Genomic DNA, 18,894 nt, shown 5'->3' with positions numbered 1-18,894 from the left:
TTTCTTTCACTTTACAGAGGTAACTTAGCAACAGCAGAGTTCGATGATGTACGTACGCTGAAAGGGTTCTGCATATCACTCATGGTAGAGCAAATAAATCCAGCAAATCAATCTGACTAGCAATTGTTTGAATCCTAGCTAGGTGTATATTGACTAGTTAAAGTAAATCCGGGGATCCTGCGGTTGTTGAGGCGAGTAGTGACCCTCTATCTCAGCGATTTCTTCGTCTTTTTGTCCCTGTTTTCTTTTCCAAGACAGAGTTGGAATACTCAAAGTCAGCAAGCCGACCCGAAAGCCGGAAAGCTAAGTCAACCATAAACTCCCCATTCTCTTCCTGGGGCGTGACAAAATGGAGGCGGAAGTCCCCAGGGGAAGTGGCAACGAAGTTGCAAAGCTCCCTGCGAGCAGGATCCATGCCAATCTCCTCCCGTGAGATTGTGCTGCCGTAGATGATTTGAATCGCGTCTTTTATGTAGATATGATTTGGGCAGTATGAAATGGTGTGCTCTCCGAGTAAGGCGTTCAAACAAATTCTCATTTGAAAAAGGGCGTAGTCTTGTAGGTTACCCACAAGATAACGATGAGCAAATGAGTAGACCTTTGCATGTATCACAATAGCTTCCCCATTGTGGTTTCGGCCCATCGGAGGGGAGCCAGACCTAGCATCTAGAGAAGTAGTCAGTAGGCTGAGCGCCGAGCTGTTAAAAGTCCGGTAGACATACTATCTTCAGCAGGTGATACTGCTGATTTTTCTGGTGCTGCTTCTCCCTTGCTTGAACACGAATGTTGTGGGACATTGTATTCGCGAGTATAGCAAAACTTCAAGACGCAATTCATGGTTTCTTCATCGAAATCGGACCAATCCAGTGTTTCTTGCCCGGCAGTTTTCCATGACCCAGTCACTCTGGCGGTCAACGCAGACGAGCCTTGAAGCAGGGCACCGGGATGGATGTAGAAAATGGTCTTGCCTCCCCCAACAACGGCCTTAATCGGCTTTTCGCTGTACATGCTTTTTCGGTCATCAGCGCTTGCACAGGGTAAAGGAAGAAATGAATTTGTTACCTTTGGAATGGGGTTTCTTCTGTAAGTTCCATGATGAATGTCGCGAAGTGGTTCAAGAAAGATGGAAGAGTCAAGGTCTTTCGTGTAAAGGAGAATGAGGAGAAGAAGGGGAATTGAGAGAATAAAGAGATCTCTACTTCGTGGTCTGAGAGATCCCGACTGTGGTCTTCGCATGGGATGAGAAAGATTCGTCGTAATTGACTTGGGATAAACTCAAAGCCTTGGTAGATGTCCTTGGTATGGTGAGGCTATGAGAATGCCATGAGAAGTGAGAGCTAGCCGAGGATTGAGATCAAAGTGAGAAATGAGACTTGTATCAAACACTTGGGAATTTATGGCGAACCCAATGACGAGAGCAAAGCACCCTTAGAAAGGTCACAAATTTTCCTGTTTGACTCATTCTTATCGTCTATAAAAGGGGCTTTGCTACGTTGATCTCTTCATACAGAAGTAAAATCACCTACTGATAAACAGAACGACACCTATGGACAACTTTTTATCGATATTGAACAAGTTTCTTTCCGTCGGAGATGTCGCTGTCAGCTTTGACCCTGTTCATGCTGCCCTGCCATGGGCTGCTGTTCGATCTGTTATCGTGGTAAGCAGACCATAAGTTCGAGCGCATTGCATCTGGACAATACGGACCTCGGATAATCTATTTGTTTCAACAATGAAGCTGACTACTTTAGATTTTGACTGCACACCACGAGTTAAAAGGGTTTGTCCTCACTGGAATTGCCGATGTCGCTTCGCTGCTCGTACGATGTGATATGTACCAACAATTATATATGGCTCCAGATCCCGCTCTCCGCCCGCCTGAAGACATCTTGGGTAAATTGAGCGCAATCATTGTTCATACTTATGCTGGAGTACAGTCATTCCTTGCCTTCATGGTAAGACGCCAGCAGAGCAAGGCCAAGATAGATGCTGTATTCAAGCTCGAAATTGCGCGAAGCCATATCGACAAGCTTTCTGGAAGTGAAAAGCAGTTACTGCAAGCCGCAGACGACTGTGAGAAATCTTGTGATCTATCAAGTCGATCTGATCTGAGAGAGCTTCTCAACCTCGCAGCGGAGATCCCTATCATTCAGCACCAGGTGTAAGTGATGGAAATACTTATAAGGAAGTCAATGCTAATGATATCGGAAGAGAATTGGTTCTGGAACGGATAGATGCCAATGCTGAGCGCGAGATTCTAGAATGGATCTCGCCAATACCATATGGAAAGCATCATATTCTTAGAGCAGAGTCTCGAACTCCCGGCACATGCGAGTGGTTGCTGCAAAAAGGAGACTTTTGTAAATGGTGGGACTTGAAGTCATCGGCAGTTCTGTGGCTCCAAGGCTCGAGTAAGCGCACGAAGGCCATTATTTTAGACTTCCGTGACGTTAACATTTCTAATGGGAGCCGGGAAAACATACCTCACTTCCAGGGTAATCGACCATGTTCAGGATCTGCTTAAAAGCTCACCAACCCATGCGGGTTTCGCATATTTCTATTGCAATCGGAATGAAAAGAATCAAAGCGATCCTCTTTGCGTCCTTCAAAGCTACGTTCGCCAACTCTCAACCGCTGTTGGAAGTACTGGACATATACGGAAAAGGCTCCAGTCCGTCAGCGATGAAGCGAGACGTCAGGGATCTCACCTTGGTTTCGAGGCATGCAAGATTCAAATACTGGAATCGGTAAATGGGTACTCTCACACCACCATCATTATCGATGCCCTGGACGAATGTGATAAGGAGCAGCGCTGGCGTCTCATCAATGTGATCCAGGACCTAGTATCCAAATCTGATCAGCCGCTCAAGGTCTTCATCTCAAGTCGACCCGACTTTGATATCAAGACGCAGTTCTCTGGCAAGAGCATTGAGATCCGCGCGATAAATAATCAAGGTGACATTGAGAAATTTGTCAATGCCGAAATAGACAAGCCTAGACAATGGATGCCGATATCCCCATCACTGCGGAGCGACATCGTCAGAATCCTCTGTGAAGGCAGTGACGGAATGTAAGTTCCGCTTGGTTGAGGGGTTTTCAGGATTTAGCTCATAGAAGGCAGGTTCCAGTGGGCGTACCTACAGATTAAACAGGTGCTTGAATTGCCAACTGAATTAGACATCCGGGATAGGCTTGGGAGACTTCCGATTGGTCTCAAAGAAGCATACGATGAGATATACGGAAATATTGCGAAAACTCAGCATTGGAAGGCCCTCGTGGATCGCGCGTGCAAGTGGGTGATGAGTGCCTGCACACCTCTCAGCAGCGATGAGCTTTTGTCCGCAATTCGCATTGATTCCGACACAAATTCCATCAACTCTGAAAAGGAGATCACCGAATCAGAGTTACTAGATCTATGCAAGAACCTTCTTCTTTTTGACTCTCAGAGAAAGGTTTGGAGGTTCTCGCACCTGTCAGTAGTGGAATACTTTGAAGTCAACCACTGGGGTCTTCGGCAGGCTCATTGTCATGCTGCTCAAGTGTGTCTCAAGCTTCTAATTGAGCCGTATGAGAACCCGACCTACGAAAGCGTTGAAAAAAGCTCAGGCGACAAGCATAACATGAAATCACCGAACAAGCTTGGTCTCGTTCATCCGTGGGAAACATATGTGCGATATCACTGGGTGAATCATGTTAGAACATACGAAGAACAAATCAGCAAAGAAGGGCAAGAAGCAGACCCTTTTTTAGCGAAGCTTTTGAAGAGTTTTCTTGGTTCTCCCGGCGAGAGCAGTTTTCAATACCGCGCCTGGTATCGTAGCCTTGATTTCCATTCTAACATCCTACCGTCGAGTTTCTCGTGGAAGATCAGCAAGTGGGAAATATCTCCAGAAGAGGTCACAATTTGCGCTATGTGCCGCTTCTCGTTCTACATTCTCTTACGGGACTGGTGGGACAACGCGGAAGTCACAGTCTCACAAACCAGCGGGGATGGCAGAACTCTCTTGGAACTTGCTGCCATGGCAGGTTGTAAACCTATCTGTGAGACACTTATAAAACGAGGGATAGAAACGAACCGCGTTTCAACGAGTGGCTATTACAGAAGCGCTCTCGTTGCTGCCGCTGCTGGAGGATATAAAGAGATAGTTGAACTCCTTTTCGAGAACGGGGCCGACCCGAACCTTAAGTTATCGAGTGGAAACTACGGGAGCGCTCTCGCTGCTGCCGCTTCTAAAGGAAAGAAAGAGATAGTTGAAGTCCTTATCGAGAACGGGGCCGACCCGAACCTTAAGTCATCGAGTGGAAACTACGGGAGCGCTCTCGCTGTTGCTGCCGCTTGGGGAGGATATAAAGAGATAGTTGAAGTGCTTATCGAGAACGGGGCCGACGTAAACCTTATATTACCGAGTGGAAACTACGAGAGCGCTCTCGCTGCTGCTGCTTCTAAAGGAAAGAAAGAGATAGTTGAAGTCCTTATTGAGAACGGGGCCGACCCGAACCTTAAGTTATCGAGTGGAAACTACGGGAGCGCTCTTACTGCTGCCGTTTCTGAAGGATATGAAGAGATCGTTCACGTCCTCGTCGAGAAAGGGGCCGACGCGAAAAGTTACGTTGTCAAGTAGAAACAGTAGGGATATCTTTCACGAAATAGTTTTCTACCAGTTGTGACCGCCTTAGGAGTTTGATATGAAAGAAAGAGATAAAGGACCTCGATTCCTCGATTTCTTTCTATCTTTCTTTCTTTCTCTTCCTTTCTTTGTACTATGAATCTTGAAATGAATGCACTTTTTTCTTTAAGAAAGAACTAGCTAGTAACATGGAATGGGGTTTCTTCTGTAAGTTCCATGATGAACGTCGCCTAGTAGCTCGAGAAAGATGGAAGAGTCGAGGTCGTTCGTGTAAAGGAGGAGAAGGAGGGAGTTGAGATCCTAAATAGGTCTGCACCTCGTGATCAATGACAATGAGGTCCCGACTGCGGTCTTTGTACGTGAGGACGAGAAGTATCTGTCGTAATGTGCTTGCGGTAGACTGAAGGATTTGGTAGACGTCCTTAGTAAGATAAGGATATGAGAAGCGAGAGCTAACTAGGGATTGATATTAGAGTAAGAAGAGAGACTTTGTATCAAACACTAGGGAATTTATGGTGAGCCCAATGGTAAGAGCAAAGCATCAGAAGATCACACATTTTTTTTGTTTGACTTATTCTTGTCGTCTATAAAAAGGGGTTTGCTACGTTTACGCAGGTGTATAGCGGCCAGGGGTCGGATGCGGTTTTGTTTAGTATTGGTGCCTGAATATACCCGATTTTCTACCGCCTTTTCACACCGCTCTATACAGTGTATTGTAAACGAAGCTCCTACATTGAAGCTATTCCCACTATACAAATCTCCGAAATCACCCATTTCTGGGTGTTGAAGCCCCCCAACCGAGCACAATTCCTCATCTAACGATAGTGAAGCTATTTATACTTATACAATGCCTCAAATTTAACATTCTCTAGCGTTGAAGCCGTCTGATCGTCCAAATAACTAATTTCTCAACAATTTTGAACCAATCATATCGCCAAACTTATCGACCTACAGAAATAAGGGATCCTAGGATTTGTATGAATGCGAATAGCGTCGCACCTGTTGCCTATTTTTAAGGCGTTCATCTTGACCTTGGAAGAATAGATCCATGGATGGATTCAAGTATTGCTTACTAATGAATGTGTTAAAATAATTCAGATATTTATATTTTTTTGCCAGCTTTAATTCAGGCATCCTAAGGAAATTTCAAGCACCAATACTACAAAAGACCGCATCCGACCCCTGGCCGCTATACGCCTGCGTATATAGGGTCTTGTATATATCAATCAGAGTGAGAAGAGTATTACGATACTACTGCGAATATATAACACTAGTACCGCTTATATTTAAACTGAACTCTGAGTTGCTTATATATACTCCGAGTTCTACTAGTATAGTTGTACGCGGATAAGCGAGGTTATATATCTATATACATCGAGTCCTGCGAACCTTATTGGGAGAGGTCATGACACTGAGGTGGCTTTTAGATATTAGGGTTTAGGTACAGATCATTTATTATATCTACACTCGCACGTTAGTCCATGGTATCTCTGCCCTGGCTACTCAAAATAGACTCAACCGAACTTCAACAAAGAGGCAGCTGACTACTTTCTAATTTATCTCTGCTCTACTAGGTACGACTTGTCCGGGCAAGCTCGCGATGTTCAAGGCGAGCTTGTCCTAGTCGGGGTTGTTTTAGAGGATCCTAGCTGACATCAATATAATAAAGAGATAGGAGTCTTGTGTGATATATTCTGCTCGCAGCGGGCTTTGCAACTTTGTGACAACTTCGCATGATGATCAAGGACAATTTGGGCGAACTCGAAGAAACTGGACAATTGATGTTGGGCCCGGCCATTGCACTCTCCGTCCTTACGTCAGGATGGGAATACTAGATACAAGAGCGTCAGTTATTCCATTTGCCAACCACTGTGCCACCCAGGTTATTGAATAGGCTAGATGCAGAACCCTTTTAGTGTCAAATATAGATCAGCAAGAAAGTAACCAAAGACATATGAAAGAGGCAACCGGGAATTTGAACCAGAACCAGAAGAGGCCGAAGACAAATCTCCTCCAGACAGTGAATCTACCAAAGTATCAAAAATTCCAAGGCTTGTCTCTCAGCCTACTAATTACTCTTCAGATGGTGGAACGACTCTTCACCTATTCGTCGAAGCTACATACGAGATGCCATTGTGCTCAATGCGAAGGTGTGCTCATTTGCCGAGCGTTAGTTCACCAATAATCTGAAATACTACGCCCTTTATCAAATGACGGGCTGTTTCGAGTCTTTTCTTGAAGAGCACCGCAATTCACCCCACACTACGACTGCCGGTCTGACATATGCGATTTGGATTATCTATGGTACCACGTCTCGGTCGGATGTTTGCACTTTTGATCCTGCTCGCAACGTGCGATGCAGCTTTGTTGCTAACTCACACAAACAATTTAGGGAGTATCTTGCTGATTTCCATAAAGGTACTGGGGACTTTACGATGGATCTAGCGTTCCAACTCTCAACCCGTATGTCGGGAAGAGAACTAGGCCTAGCAGAGCTTGTAATTCTACCTGTTAACTGCTCTGTACAACTCAGGTGGTTGGATGGTTGGATAGGTCCGAAAAGAACTCCTAATTTGATCATTCCACTCAATAGATGCAGAACCCTTTTAGCGTAGAACATAGATCAGCAATAAAATAGCCAAAGACACATGCAAGACGCAAATAAAAAGGAACTAGCCAAAGATATTCAGAGGTCATATGTCAGAGGGTCAAAGCGAGGTACCTGGAACCTGCAAGCAAAAAAGCCTCACTCCCGCTCTTAAATCCCGTCCCCGGCTCTTCAATGCGAAACCCCTGTTCAGGAATTTCATATACAAGAAACACTCCCGAATTCGCATGCCGGCGGGCCCGTGTGGCTAAATCGAGGCTTGAGGCCGGTGGAGTTCCCGACTTGCCGAGAACGCTTCCCGTGAAGGGAGTGTGGTGGTGCGCTATGTTTTTGATTGACACATTGTTGGGGAATTATTCAGGGCTGAGCTAGGCACGGAGTGGATCCCGGATTTCATGGAGTACTTTGGGGAATATTGCATGCTCAGAATCTCACGATCACTTGGACTGGGGTAGTAATAGCGCTGGTTAGTTTACAAGTAACAACAGAGTTCGTGGACGGCTGTCTCCGAGAATGTGATTCTGTTTTTGTCCGAGGATGATGCAAATCGCTGAATTTATTCCTAGTCATCGGAAAGGCCCGTGGCTATTCGCAGTTGCTGCTTGGGTATTGCGTCTTCGCTGTACTTCGAAGTCCTGGGTTTGGTTTACACCGGGGGCCTCGGACGTTGAGGGATATAACGATTCAAACCTTGGAACCTGGTTTTAGCAAGTCAAATACTATTTCTGTTAATACCCGAGGCTAAGTTTCTCTTGGGCATTCACTGTTCATAGCCTAGTCTTGCATCGCTCTGCTCACCTTCCACCCCAATTCGACCACCAAGCCCGTCAAAAAGATCCCGTTCTTTCCCCGTGCCACATCCAGGATCAATATTCAGGGGGTCGTACCCCCGAACGAAAATATGACGCTGTTCCCGGAGAACAGTCCTCCGCTACCTCTTACCGACATGCCCGGTCCTCTTGAAACGTTGAAAGTCGACACCTTATATCCGTAATCGGCACAAACAACCAACACCACGCAGTAGATGCAGCACCAGGCCCAGCCGTATCCACCGCAGAAGCTTGTCTGACATAATTATTTCCGGTCATCGGCGGAAAAGAGCCAAAATAAGCCCCAAACCGGAGGAATGTATACAAACTAGCCCTGTCGACTGAACAATAATAGCGAGAGCCGCAGCTCCACGCAAGGAATCCATCTCCACGCAAGGAAAGGGGGGCGCATCCTTTAGAATTTCAATGCATGGGATTGGTTGTTGACCGGGGTTGGTCGGCGACTGGGGGGTTTGGCGCAAGGGCGGGGCCCACGGGGATAGTGTCAGTGTAATTGTGGCAGGCCGATTGGACTGCTGTGTAGACAGGCTCGGGTCAAGACCCGAGGGAGCGGGTGAAAATTACTATAGCCGATCAGGCTTATCCGATCGTACTTATCCGGGCAATGGGCTAGTCCTGTCTAGTGAATACTAGGCATTGTGGCTGTGGAGCCGAGAATTAAATCGTCATCCGATATACGGCTAATCCGTGCGTTTTGTATTGAATGTTTTGTTTTGTGCTGGGAGTAGGTTGAGGTCTTGAACAGGTTACCGGGCTTCTGTAGTATGAATTTTCACTTCTCCGAGATTGGCCCGGAGAGGCATATGCGGTGTTCGGGTATATCAGTCTGGACGGGATCCCGATACTTTCTCGTGGGGGAGAACGAAAGGGGTTTTAGTGGTGGGGATTCCGAATTTAGCTCGTGCCACTAATATATATGCCGTTCTTTTTAGTATAGAGGGATGAGGTTGAGGGATATGGTATTTTGTTCTGGTATTAGATACTAAATAATATTCAACACAATGCTGGGATATACAGATAACTCTCAACTAAATATAATATTGTCAAAGGTCGAAGGATCGTCAAGCTAATTCCCCGCATTTCGACAAGCTCCATAGCGTGCAGGCATGTCCACGTTCGTGCATATTAACTCGATTAATTCGATTAATAACACGATGTTAATATCATTGGCCCAACACGCAAACCTTGGGGAGGCCTGGGTTCTAGCGACTTTCGCTCAATACTGTCTAGTGTTGTCTCCATATTACAGGTATGTGTCTAGTCTCTATAGGGGAGTCATCGGTAGGTAGGGGACAATCTCCGGTTCGGACGTGTTGCTTGTGATAGTATATAGACAAGCTCAGACCCCGTTGTACCAGAATGAGTTGAATCTATAACATAAAGCACCCCGCACCTACTCTGTCCTGTGACTTTTCTTGTGTCTCCTTTATTATCCTTCCTTTCTACTCTTCACTCTCCAACTTGTTCAGCACCGTTAATCTGTTGATCTGGTGATCATACTGAGTCCCCCATAACCAAACTACGTCATCTGTAAGTACCATGGTCCAACACACTGAACAACCCCCGTGGCTTCTAAATCCACCAAAGAGATCCTACTAACCCTCCGAACAGCTTTTCTCATTGTTAGTGCCTCACCCCTGGTCTCGACCTTCAACACATACACCTCGTACATTATACTGACCCGTATCTAGCATCCACTATTTCAAGATGGCATCCACTGTCAAAGACACCGCTAGCAACGCTGCCGTCTCCGCACAGCACGCAACCAAATCCGCCATTGATAATCCCGCAGATTTCCTGCACCACCCCTACACCCGCACCGCCCTCCCCTTCCTGAACGGCGGACTAGCCGGCATGACCGCCACAGCTGTAATCCAGCCCGTCGACATGGTGAAGGTCCGCCTGCAGCTCGCCGGCGAAGGAGGCCGCACCGGACCCCGTCCCTCCGCCCTCGGCATCACCCGCGACATCATTGCCTCGGGCAAAGTCCTCGACCTGTACACGGGCCTGTCGGCCGGAATCCTCCGCCAAGCAGTCTACACCACGGCGCGCCTGGGCTTCTTCGAAACCTTCATCAAGAAGCTCAATGCGCGCGCCGAGGCCGCAAACCGCAAAGTCACATTCGCTGAACGTGCCGCGGCAGGACTAACCGCCGGCGGAATCGCAGCTATGATTGGAAACCCGGCTGACCTGGCCCTGGTGCGCATGCAGTCCGACGGCCTGAAGGCTCCCGAGGCTCGCGCGAACTACCGTTCCGTCTTCGATGCTCTCGGTCGTATTACTCGTGCCGAGGGACTCGCTGCTTTGTGGGCGGGTGCTTCGCCTACGGTTGTTCGTGCTATGGCTCTTAATATGGGTCAACTGACTTTCTTTGCCGAGGCTAAGCAGCAGCTTAAGCAGCATACTTCTCTGTCGACTCAGAATCAGACGTTCGCTGCTTCTGGTATTGCGGGATTCTTTGCTAGTTTCTTGTCTCTGCCGTTCGATTTCATCAAGACTCGTCTTCAGAAGCAGCAGAAGGATCCTAGGACCGGTCTGCTTCCTTATAGGGGTTTGATTGATTGCGCGCGCAAAGTTGTCAAGGAAGAGGGTTGGATGCGCTTCTATCGTGGTTTCGGAACTTACTACGTTCGGATCGCTCCTCATGCGTTAGTTGCCCCCACTATTTTACCCCGGTTTTTTTTCTCCCTTTGACCCCACTAACTCGCATCTATAGAATGGTCACGCTCATCGTGGCTGATTATCTCAACCTTCTCACCAAGTAAGCTTACTTGACCGGCTTTTGAAAGCCTGGATTTTCGGGTTTCATTCTTTTACATTGCTACATTGCCACCGCAACGATTACACAACATCGCATCGACCTATTGCTCAATTCCGCGATTTAATATGTTCAGCATGCCAGTCTATCAATAGACACAATCTGCTATTTTTAACATCCATGGGAAGCGCAGCGTCCGGAGGAACACAGCCAATCCAACATCCGAGAATATTATGCTCCATCTGGTCTGTGTGCATCACACAAACCGCCACTCCTACAATGACAAAGTACCCAACGGTAGATTTGGTTCCTGGATATTCGGAAAATGGTATCGGCGAAGGGTTCTTCCCACTTGCAACTTCTTTTTCTTTTTTTCATTCCGGGAGAAAAATGAAAATACGTCGGAGAATACGAGGTCTTCTCCGGAAAATCGGCACGACAACAGAATACGAATACAACGCATAGTCTTTTGTCGGTTCCTTGCTCATTCGCTTGTTTTTTTATTTTTTGTTTTGCTGCGTTTCGACAAGCGAATACCCCCTTGTCTTGCTCTTTTCTTTGCCTCTATCATACTGTATGTCGATAGTCTTGGGCCACGATGTCTGCTTGAGATAGATTTGTTAGGTAGGATCCTTAGGATAGATAGCTTACTTGGCTATTTCATTCTTTTTCTTTTTTTTAAATGGTAAAATAATCTATCCCACTGGTCTATGTAGGCTTGTATTTGTTTAAGAGTCATAAATATATTTCTAGTAAAGAAATACCAGCACTCTCCTTGTTTAATTATAACCAACTCCTTTATGTTGAATAATGTTTTTCGGACATATTGAATGGATACTATACCTCGGCTCGCGGAGAGTCGAGAGGAGGTGAAGGCTCTACCCTAGGTAGACTTGAGCATGTGAGCTTTGGCACTAACTTTTATTTTTGACTCATTTACTCTCAATATCGAGGGATAGTTCAGAAGGTATCAATATCCTTCATTTAGTTAGAATGGACAAAAGCATAGACATATGTAAGTCTTTCCATTATTTAAGTGAATAAATCCCATTCCGGCGCAGCAAACGCAAGCCCAGAACAGGACCACAAGGATAGACATTCCATCATGAAAGTGAAAACAATTCACCATTAAAACCCGACTTTCATAAAAATAGAGACCCAAAGAGGCACTGACCGAATCGCGCCAGCAGCCGGGAATCACAAAAGAAAAAACAATGTAAAATGAAAAATGAAAAAACCAGAAGGCAGTCCTCGATCAAGACCCCAACCCAAACCCAGATGCCAGGTTCACATCAGATCCACCACAACAAGACGCCCGTCGCAAGAACGAAAAGAAAAAAGAATATCCAATTCTCTTCGAGTTCATATTAATTCCGATTAGATCTTCTCCTCGCCCAAACGTCTGGACTCAATAGCTCCGGGGGGCAGGACATCCTCGAGGGTCTCGCCGGTACCCTCGAGCTCGTCCTCGACGGGAACGGAGTCCTTGATCTTGAAGAAGACGACGGGGACAGCGATGAGGATCGAGCCGCACAGCAGTCCGAAGTTCGAGGCGTACTCGTTCATGAAGGGGATCTTGCGCTCGTCCAGGGACCACATCACGGCCGCACCGGCGGATTGAAGACCCTTGTAGAAGCCTGCCAAGTTGGCGAGCTTACGGCCGGAGTTACCGAGGGCACCCATGATCCTGCGGAAATGTTAGTCGGGATGTATATAGCGGGGAAGAAAAAGGGAAGAAAATCTTACCAGTAGACAAGACCCTGCCAGGCGGCATCGTACATGCCGTAGAAGAAGTAAAGGAACATAGGACCAACATAGCCGGAGGTAGTCCAATCCCAGCCCTTGAAATCAGTGGTCTTGGGGTCCACAGTCTCACGGGTATATCTCTTCTGCCAAGCGTATCCACTTCCCCAGATAACGACGGTAAGAACGAAAAGGGTAACCAGAGCGATCTTGGCACGAACTGAGCGACGAATGCGCTCGGTATCAAGCAGCGGACCCATGATCACAGCAGCAACGATCTGAGCAAACCAGTACAGGAATCCGTTGAGGGCCTTGGTGCGGGTGTTGAAGTACGCGCCGTTAATGGCGTTCTGCTGGTATGTGTAGAACCAGTTGGAGGACCAGAACATGGGGAATAGCAGGATGATCCAGGGCTCGCCGCGGATGGTATCCCACATACCGATGATCTCGGATTTCCACGATGGGTGCTTCATGAGGATGACGCGGGAGCCGTCGCGACGGACGACCTTGTCGGCGTCGCAGATGAACAGGGCGAGAACGGCACCGGCGAACATGAGGATGATGAAGGCGATGTAGGTGCCGTCGCCGACGGTCTTGTTCTCCTTGACGTGGATATTTTGGCCGAGAGGGATCTGTAATCGGATATGTTAGTTTTTTCTTTTTTGGTTTTGGATATGGCCAATTGTGATATAGTCAATTGTGAGGGCCAGATAATAGGACTGGAACTTGAGCTGGGACTCACCAAACTACCAATACAGGCGCCGACGTTGAAAATACCCCAGAACCAGGCGAAGTAGCGACCCTTCTGCTGCTCGATCGGGTAGGACATCATGATGGTTCCCTGGGCGGCCCAGAGCAGACCGGCGCACACACCGAGGAAGGCGCCGGCGAAGATATTGAAACCGGGGACATAAGCATGCTCGGAGACGAGAAGACTGATGGAGTAAATGCAGTAACCGACACCACCGAAAGAAAGCGAAAGTCGAACTCCCATGCGGTTGACGATACTTCCAGCGAAGAAACCAACGACGGCGAAGGTACTGTTCAGGGCGATATTCTGTTTTTTTGTTAGATGAAATTATAGAAATGCGACCAATCGGAGTATCAGATTGTAGAAGTGGGGGACGAAAAGAAAAACAAAACAAAAAGATTAGGAAAACAAAAGTCCCAAAAAAACAAAAAGATTGTCTATCGTACCATTTTATCAGCCAAGCTGGGGTCGGACTTGCCACCACCGCCCATTCCGCTCAGGGCGTTGAACATGCCTGGGCACAGGAAGCAGACGAACGCGACCATGCCCAACTGGATGCGAGGCGATGCATACCAACTCGTGGAGAATTTGCCGATCTTCCTGTCCTTGTACATCCATCCCGAGGGTCGATAGGTGGGCTCTGGCTCGACGGCGGTTTCGACGGGAGTCTTCTGTTCATCCATTATGAATGAATGGGGCAGCTGGAGGCCGCAGAAGAATAGAACTAGATAAAAGGTGTTGTTGTGGGTTAAGAGTGTATCGTGTGGAGAGAGAAGATGTCAAAAAGGAGACATGGAGAGATCTTTAAAACAAAAATTCAAAAGATAGCAAGCTTGGAGAATGTACCCCTGCCAGTTTAGTTTTGAAGGAGTATAGGCCAATGAGAAGTGTGGAAATTGTAGAAATTGTAATTAAGAGATAGATGTATCAATATCCAGAATAGCATATGTTGCAGGGTAGCATTGGGGGGAATTTGGTCACGGGCTGAAGCTATATTTTGTGTGGCTGGCCTTAGAGCAAAGGGAGCTTAGATATTGGTGGTAGATACAATTGGAGGGTTTCTATTTGCGGGGAGTTGTGGATGGGGGCCAGAGCGCTTTGATAGCAGTGTTACACCCTGATGGTACTGTTTCGTCTGTAGACAAGGTTGTCGCGTGAGAACGACCGGGGGGGGATTGGCATATGTAGTATTTGTATGGTCATCAGGGTTACTATGGGGCTTATTTTTCTCTTGGGGGAGTCAGAGATCTAAACACTTAGTGTCGTATTAAAATATGATTATTAACACTCTTAGCCTTACTGACTAAACCCTTCCAGGGCTTTTATACAAAGGGAAAGAAAGACCGCTAAACTACAACCGGATATTCCCCACGTTGATTGGCCCGGGTCCCACAACACATTCCGTTGGACTGCGGGGGAGTCACCACGAGGGGATTAGCGTTATTCCTTTTTTTTCTTCTTTCGGAAATTGAACCGTCAAAAAATGAATATTTTGATTACATGAGACACTCAAGATCTAACTATATGGATCATACATATACTCCGTACATATACATATTATATGTATGTAAGATGTAATCTGATCTGAGTCTATTCTAGGTAGTACTACTGTCAACCACATGGAATGGAATCTTGGAAATTCTCCGATTTTTGAAACGTTTCATTTTCCCGGATTAATGGAAAGGCACTTCATTTAATTTTTGGCTTGAAAGGGGAGGCGTCCATGCATATCAATCACTATCCATTCCTTCTTCGGACCCACTCTCGACTTTGGGCTCAATATCACTATCGCTATCCTCACTGTCGCTGTCACTGCCGCTGTCACTGTCGTCTTTATTCTGACCTTTCTGGGGAAATTTGACAGCCACATTCTGACCTTCGTCGCTTTGTCCATCTTGGGGAGCATCCTGAGAGTCTAGAGCTTCGTCCTGACCTTTCTCACTCGGTACGTCTTGTGGCACCTGGGGAGATTTGACAGCCACATTTTGACTTTCGTCGCTCTGGAGATCCGCCTGATGCGCATCCTTCGAGGAATCCACAACTTCAGTCTGGTCTTTTTCGCTGGACACATCCGCTTGGTGCGCATCCGGGGAATCTAGAGTTTCATCGTGGCCTTCATCGCTCTCCGCGTCCACTGGCGAATCCTTCGGAGATTCTAGAGTTTCATTCCCAATTTCCTCGCTCTGCACATTCGCCTGGGATGGATCCTTTGGAGAATCTAGAGTCTCATCCTGACTTGCCCCGCTCTGGCCTTCATCACTCTGCACCTCCGCTTGTTCCACATCCTTCGGAGAATCCACAGCTTCATCTTGACTTTCCTCGGTCTGCACATCCTTCGGAGAATCTAGAGCTTCCGTCTGACCTTGCTCACTCTGGGTATCCGCTTGGTGAACGTCTGTTGGAGAATCGATAGCTTCATCTTGCCATTCCTCGCTCTGCACATCCTTCGGAGAATCTAGAGTTTCTTCCTGACTTTTCTCACTCTGGGCATCCGCTTGGTGAGCGTCTATCGGAGAATCGACGGCGTCATTCTGCTCTTCCTCGCTCTTTGCATCAGCAGGAGAATCCGCAGCTTCATTCTGCCATTCCTCGCTCTGTACATCAGAGGAAGAATCCACAGATTCATCTTGAATTTCCTCATTCTGCGCGTCGGCTTGTTGCACATCCTTCGGAGAATCTAGAGCTTCAGTTTGACCTTCCTCATTCTGGGTGTCGGCTTGGTGAACATCCTTTGGAGAATCCAGAGTTTCATTTTGACTTTCCTGGCTCTGTCCATCTGCTTGTTGCACATCATTTCGAGAATCCACAGTTTCAGTCTCCCCGTTCTTGTCTCCATCTTTCACATCCTCCTCCAATTCACTGTGTGTCTCCTCTTGCTGCGCTTCTTCCTTCTGACTTTCCTCGGTAGGCACTTCCTCAGTATCCCCCTTATCGATTTCCACTTCTTCGTTCAGCTCTTCTTCATTTTCCGGTTCGTCGGTGTCCATCTCTTCGTTCTGCCCTTGTTCAGTCTCCACTTCATTCTCCACTTCGTTATACAGTTTGTCGATCTTACCCTTTTCAGTCCCCACTTCATTATCCGTCTCATCACTTTCCGTCTCTTCATCCTCCACTTCTTCCTTCTGGTCTTCCTCTTCTTCTTCTTCTTCTTCTTCTTCTTCTTCTTCCTCATCCTCCTCTTCCTCTTCCTCATCCTCATCAACGGTCTCCCTCTCTTCACTCTCCCCTTCCGCATTCCCCGCATCCTCAACCTCAGCATCCTCAGCTTCAGCTTCCTCGGCTTCAGCATCTTGACTCTCCGCATCATCGCCCTCTTCATCATCAGATTGAGCTGTCGTAACAGCCTGACTAAGCGGCTCCGCTTTGATATGCTGTGAAGCAGGATGGGCATCAACATCCATCGCATCATCATCACTTTCCCCGTCACTACCCAAGGTAATACCGGTACTGCGATCCTTCTGCTTTCTGCCATCCCCTTCAAGGTGATCATCCTCATCTTCGCGCTGCTGGAGCTCTTGCGCACGACGAACACGACGTAGTAGAACAGGGTCTGGTCGGAAATCATCTGCAGTCAACGGAGTAGAACAAACAGGACATTTAACCACATGCACGCGGCGCTGGCCCCGACGAGAGGCCGGGGGTGCAATAGTCGTCTGGCTGCGATTGATCATATCCATAATAGCCTCGCGCTCGAAGCTGTGAGGACACTTGGTGCTCGTGACAGGATCCTGGTAAGATGTGAGAGTCAATGGACATTTGAGGGAGATACGCTCGCGCTCAATGGCGATGTCATCGTCCGATTCGGTGGGCGGGGGGCCTCGGTTCTGGTTGCGCGTGCGTGCCGGTGCCCCTGATCGCGTATTCGTATCTTCCATATGCTCGAACCATGTAGATGAGTGCGGCAGTGGCGGGACGTCGTCGCCGGGGAACTTGGAGTCGTGAACCATGCGGTAGAAGCCGATGTAGGAGTTATTGCCGGCGTATCTAGATCGTAGTTGTCAGTTTCTGCATCTTCGAGTAGAAGGCAAATATGTCCAGGGGTAAATCCCATACTTTTCTGTCAAAGAAAGTTCATCCCATTTCTGAGCGCCCTCAGTCAACTTATCGACCAGCTTGCGACTAGGAGGATTCTGTGCATTGCGCTCGCGCATCTCTTTCTCCTGCTCATCTTCGTAATCAACATCGGCGGGATCCTCAGTCCCATCGGCATCCTCGGCATTATTGGCTCTCTGTCTTGCGCGCTGTTGACGGGTCTGTCTGACTCCCAAAGCAGCAGCAACATTCTCACCCTCCTCCCTTTCAATTTGACCCATCGCATCAGTCAAACCCTGGAGTTTCATCTCTGAATCGACAACTTGGCGTGTCTTCTCCTCCATTCGCGAGGTGATAGCCTCGACTCGAGCCTCTGCCTCAGCAAGCTGCTGGTACTCCTCATTGCTTTCGTCGTCGTCGTCGACATCTTCGCCTTGACGCCGGCGCGTTTCTTTTGATTTCTCGTACCGGATCCGGGCATCGCTGAGACGCTCGTTCACTTCACCGCCTGAGTGTGTGAGTTTCTCGGCGGCGTGTTGGAGGTGGGTGCGGAGGAGTTTGAAGTGTTGTGATGCGAGGAGAGCAGCAATTTTGCGCTGGCTTTCTGCTGTGAGAGGGGCCTCGGGAGGCTCATATGCTGGCAGGGGTGTGGATTCTGAAATTGAGGTGTGGGTGTTTCGTCTACGTGATTGTGCTGATTGTGGATAGGACTGAGATAGCGCTGACTGCTGTCGGCTTGGTGTGGCCGACATTGTTGTTGGGGAGAACACTGTTGTAGAAGGTTAGTTGAGGATACCTGGATTACTGGGGGTTTTATGTTTTGATTCGAGTACAGCGTTCCCAATCCGTTGACAAAGAAAGTTCAAGTAACAAAGAGCATCTCGAAATCCCGACGCGAGACGCGATGACGCTAGTCCCGTTTGGGTTTACATATAGTACCGATAAGCCTTATCTATGGAGTGCTCAGGTGGGCCTGGACAGGTATGTCGAGCATATTCTTAAGAAAGACTCTCATGTTTATTTCTAGGTGCAAAATATCAAGATATCCAAACAACACTCTTACCTATTCTCTAGTCAGGATTATTCATCCTCGCCGGCAAGCGACAATCTTGCCCAGGAAACCGATCGAGCCAAAAGTCATCACTGTTCTTGAGGCTGTCCTACACGACCGTATCTCTTCAACTAAGCAGGGTACAAATGTTCTTAAATCAAAGTTCTAAGATGAACGCAATTCAGCATATTCATTTAAAATATATCGTTCGTGCCCCATGCATGTCACAAAATAGTTCATCGGGGAAGATCGAAGTACATACCGATGCTATTTGTGATACTCAAGCAAGAAAAGCCGCATATCAATGTCGCTAGAATATCGCACCGGAGTTTCTATAATATCAGCTCATGCATGGTGATTGTGCAATTTAATGATGGATGAAACCCTACACTATCAGCCCTATATTCAGCTGGCAGTCTACTTCGAACAACTCCGTTGTATGGGACGCCTTAATCAAAAGCAAAGACCTACCATCGACAAGGATCCCCATGTT

General features: G+C 47.5%; 6 protein-coding genes across 6 annotated transcripts; 3 read left to right on the top strand and 3 right to left on the bottom strand.

Moving 5' to 3' along the window:
- Positions 1-211: 211 nt before the first annotated feature.
- Positions 212-1,094, bottom strand: N7479_006661 (uncharacterized protein; the record flags this gene model as incomplete). The annotated part of the gene is made up of 3 exons (XM_057254355.1): positions 212-666; positions 723-1,009; positions 1,063-1,094. The coding sequence occupies 3 exons, from the start codon at positions 1,092-1,094 to the stop codon at positions 212-214; spliced, it is 774 nt and encodes a 257-aa protein (XP_057108217.1).
- Positions 1,095-1,546: 452 nt separating this feature from the next.
- N7479_006660 (ankyrin repeat domain-containing protein) lies at positions 1,547-4,622 on the top strand (the record flags this gene model as incomplete). The annotated part of the gene is made up of 5 exons (XM_057254354.1): positions 1,547-1,660; positions 1,752-2,161; positions 2,212-2,411; positions 2,470-3,070; positions 3,122-4,622. 5 exons carry the CDS (start codon positions 1,547-1,549, stop codon positions 4,620-4,622), a joined length of 2,826 nt encoding a protein of 941 aa, XP_057108216.1.
- A 5,151-nt stretch (positions 4,623-9,773) lies between these two features.
- On the top strand, positions 9,774-10,831 carry N7479_006659 (putative mitochondrial dicarboxylate carrier protein; the record flags this gene model as incomplete). Its single annotated transcript, XM_057254353.1, has 2 exons — positions 9,774-10,714; positions 10,783-10,831. 2 exons carry the CDS (start codon positions 9,774-9,776, stop codon positions 10,829-10,831), a joined length of 990 nt encoding a protein of 329 aa, XP_057108215.1.
- Positions 10,832-12,201: 1,370 nt separating this feature from the next.
- On the bottom strand, positions 12,202-14,001 carry N7479_006658 (DUF895 domain membrane protein; the record flags this gene model as incomplete). The annotated part of the gene is made up of 4 exons (XM_057254352.1): positions 12,202-12,511; positions 12,571-13,199; positions 13,310-13,624; positions 13,765-14,001. 4 exons carry the CDS (start codon positions 13,999-14,001, stop codon positions 12,202-12,204), a joined length of 1,491 nt encoding a protein of 496 aa, XP_057108214.1.
- A 1,047-nt stretch (positions 14,002-15,048) lies between these two features.
- N7479_006657 (SUMO ligase MMS21) lies at positions 15,049-18,102 on the bottom strand (the record flags this gene model as incomplete). The annotated part of the gene is made up of 2 exons (XM_057254351.1): positions 15,049-17,302; positions 17,372-18,102. 2 exons carry the CDS (start codon positions 18,100-18,102, stop codon positions 15,049-15,051), a joined length of 2,985 nt encoding a protein of 994 aa, XP_057108213.1.
- Positions 18,103-18,254: 152 nt separating this feature from the next.
- Positions 18,255-18,570, top strand: N7479_006656 (uncharacterized protein; the record flags this gene model as incomplete). The annotated part of the gene is made up of 2 exons (XM_057254350.1): positions 18,255-18,331; positions 18,429-18,570. 2 exons carry the CDS (start codon positions 18,255-18,257, stop codon positions 18,568-18,570), a joined length of 219 nt encoding a protein of 72 aa, XP_057108212.1.
- Positions 18,571-18,894: the final 324 nt, after the last annotated feature.

This window comes from Penicillium vulpinum (genome assembly GCF_028829585.1).
Source record: "Penicillium vulpinum strain IBT 29486 chromosome Unknown utg000003l_segment0_segment0, whole genome shotgun sequence".
Taxonomy (NCBI): domain Eukaryota; kingdom Fungi; phylum Ascomycota; class Eurotiomycetes; order Eurotiales; family Aspergillaceae; genus Penicillium; species Penicillium vulpinum.
Note: the sequence above shows the minus strand (reverse complement) of the source record. Positions and strands in the feature narration are given on the sequence as shown.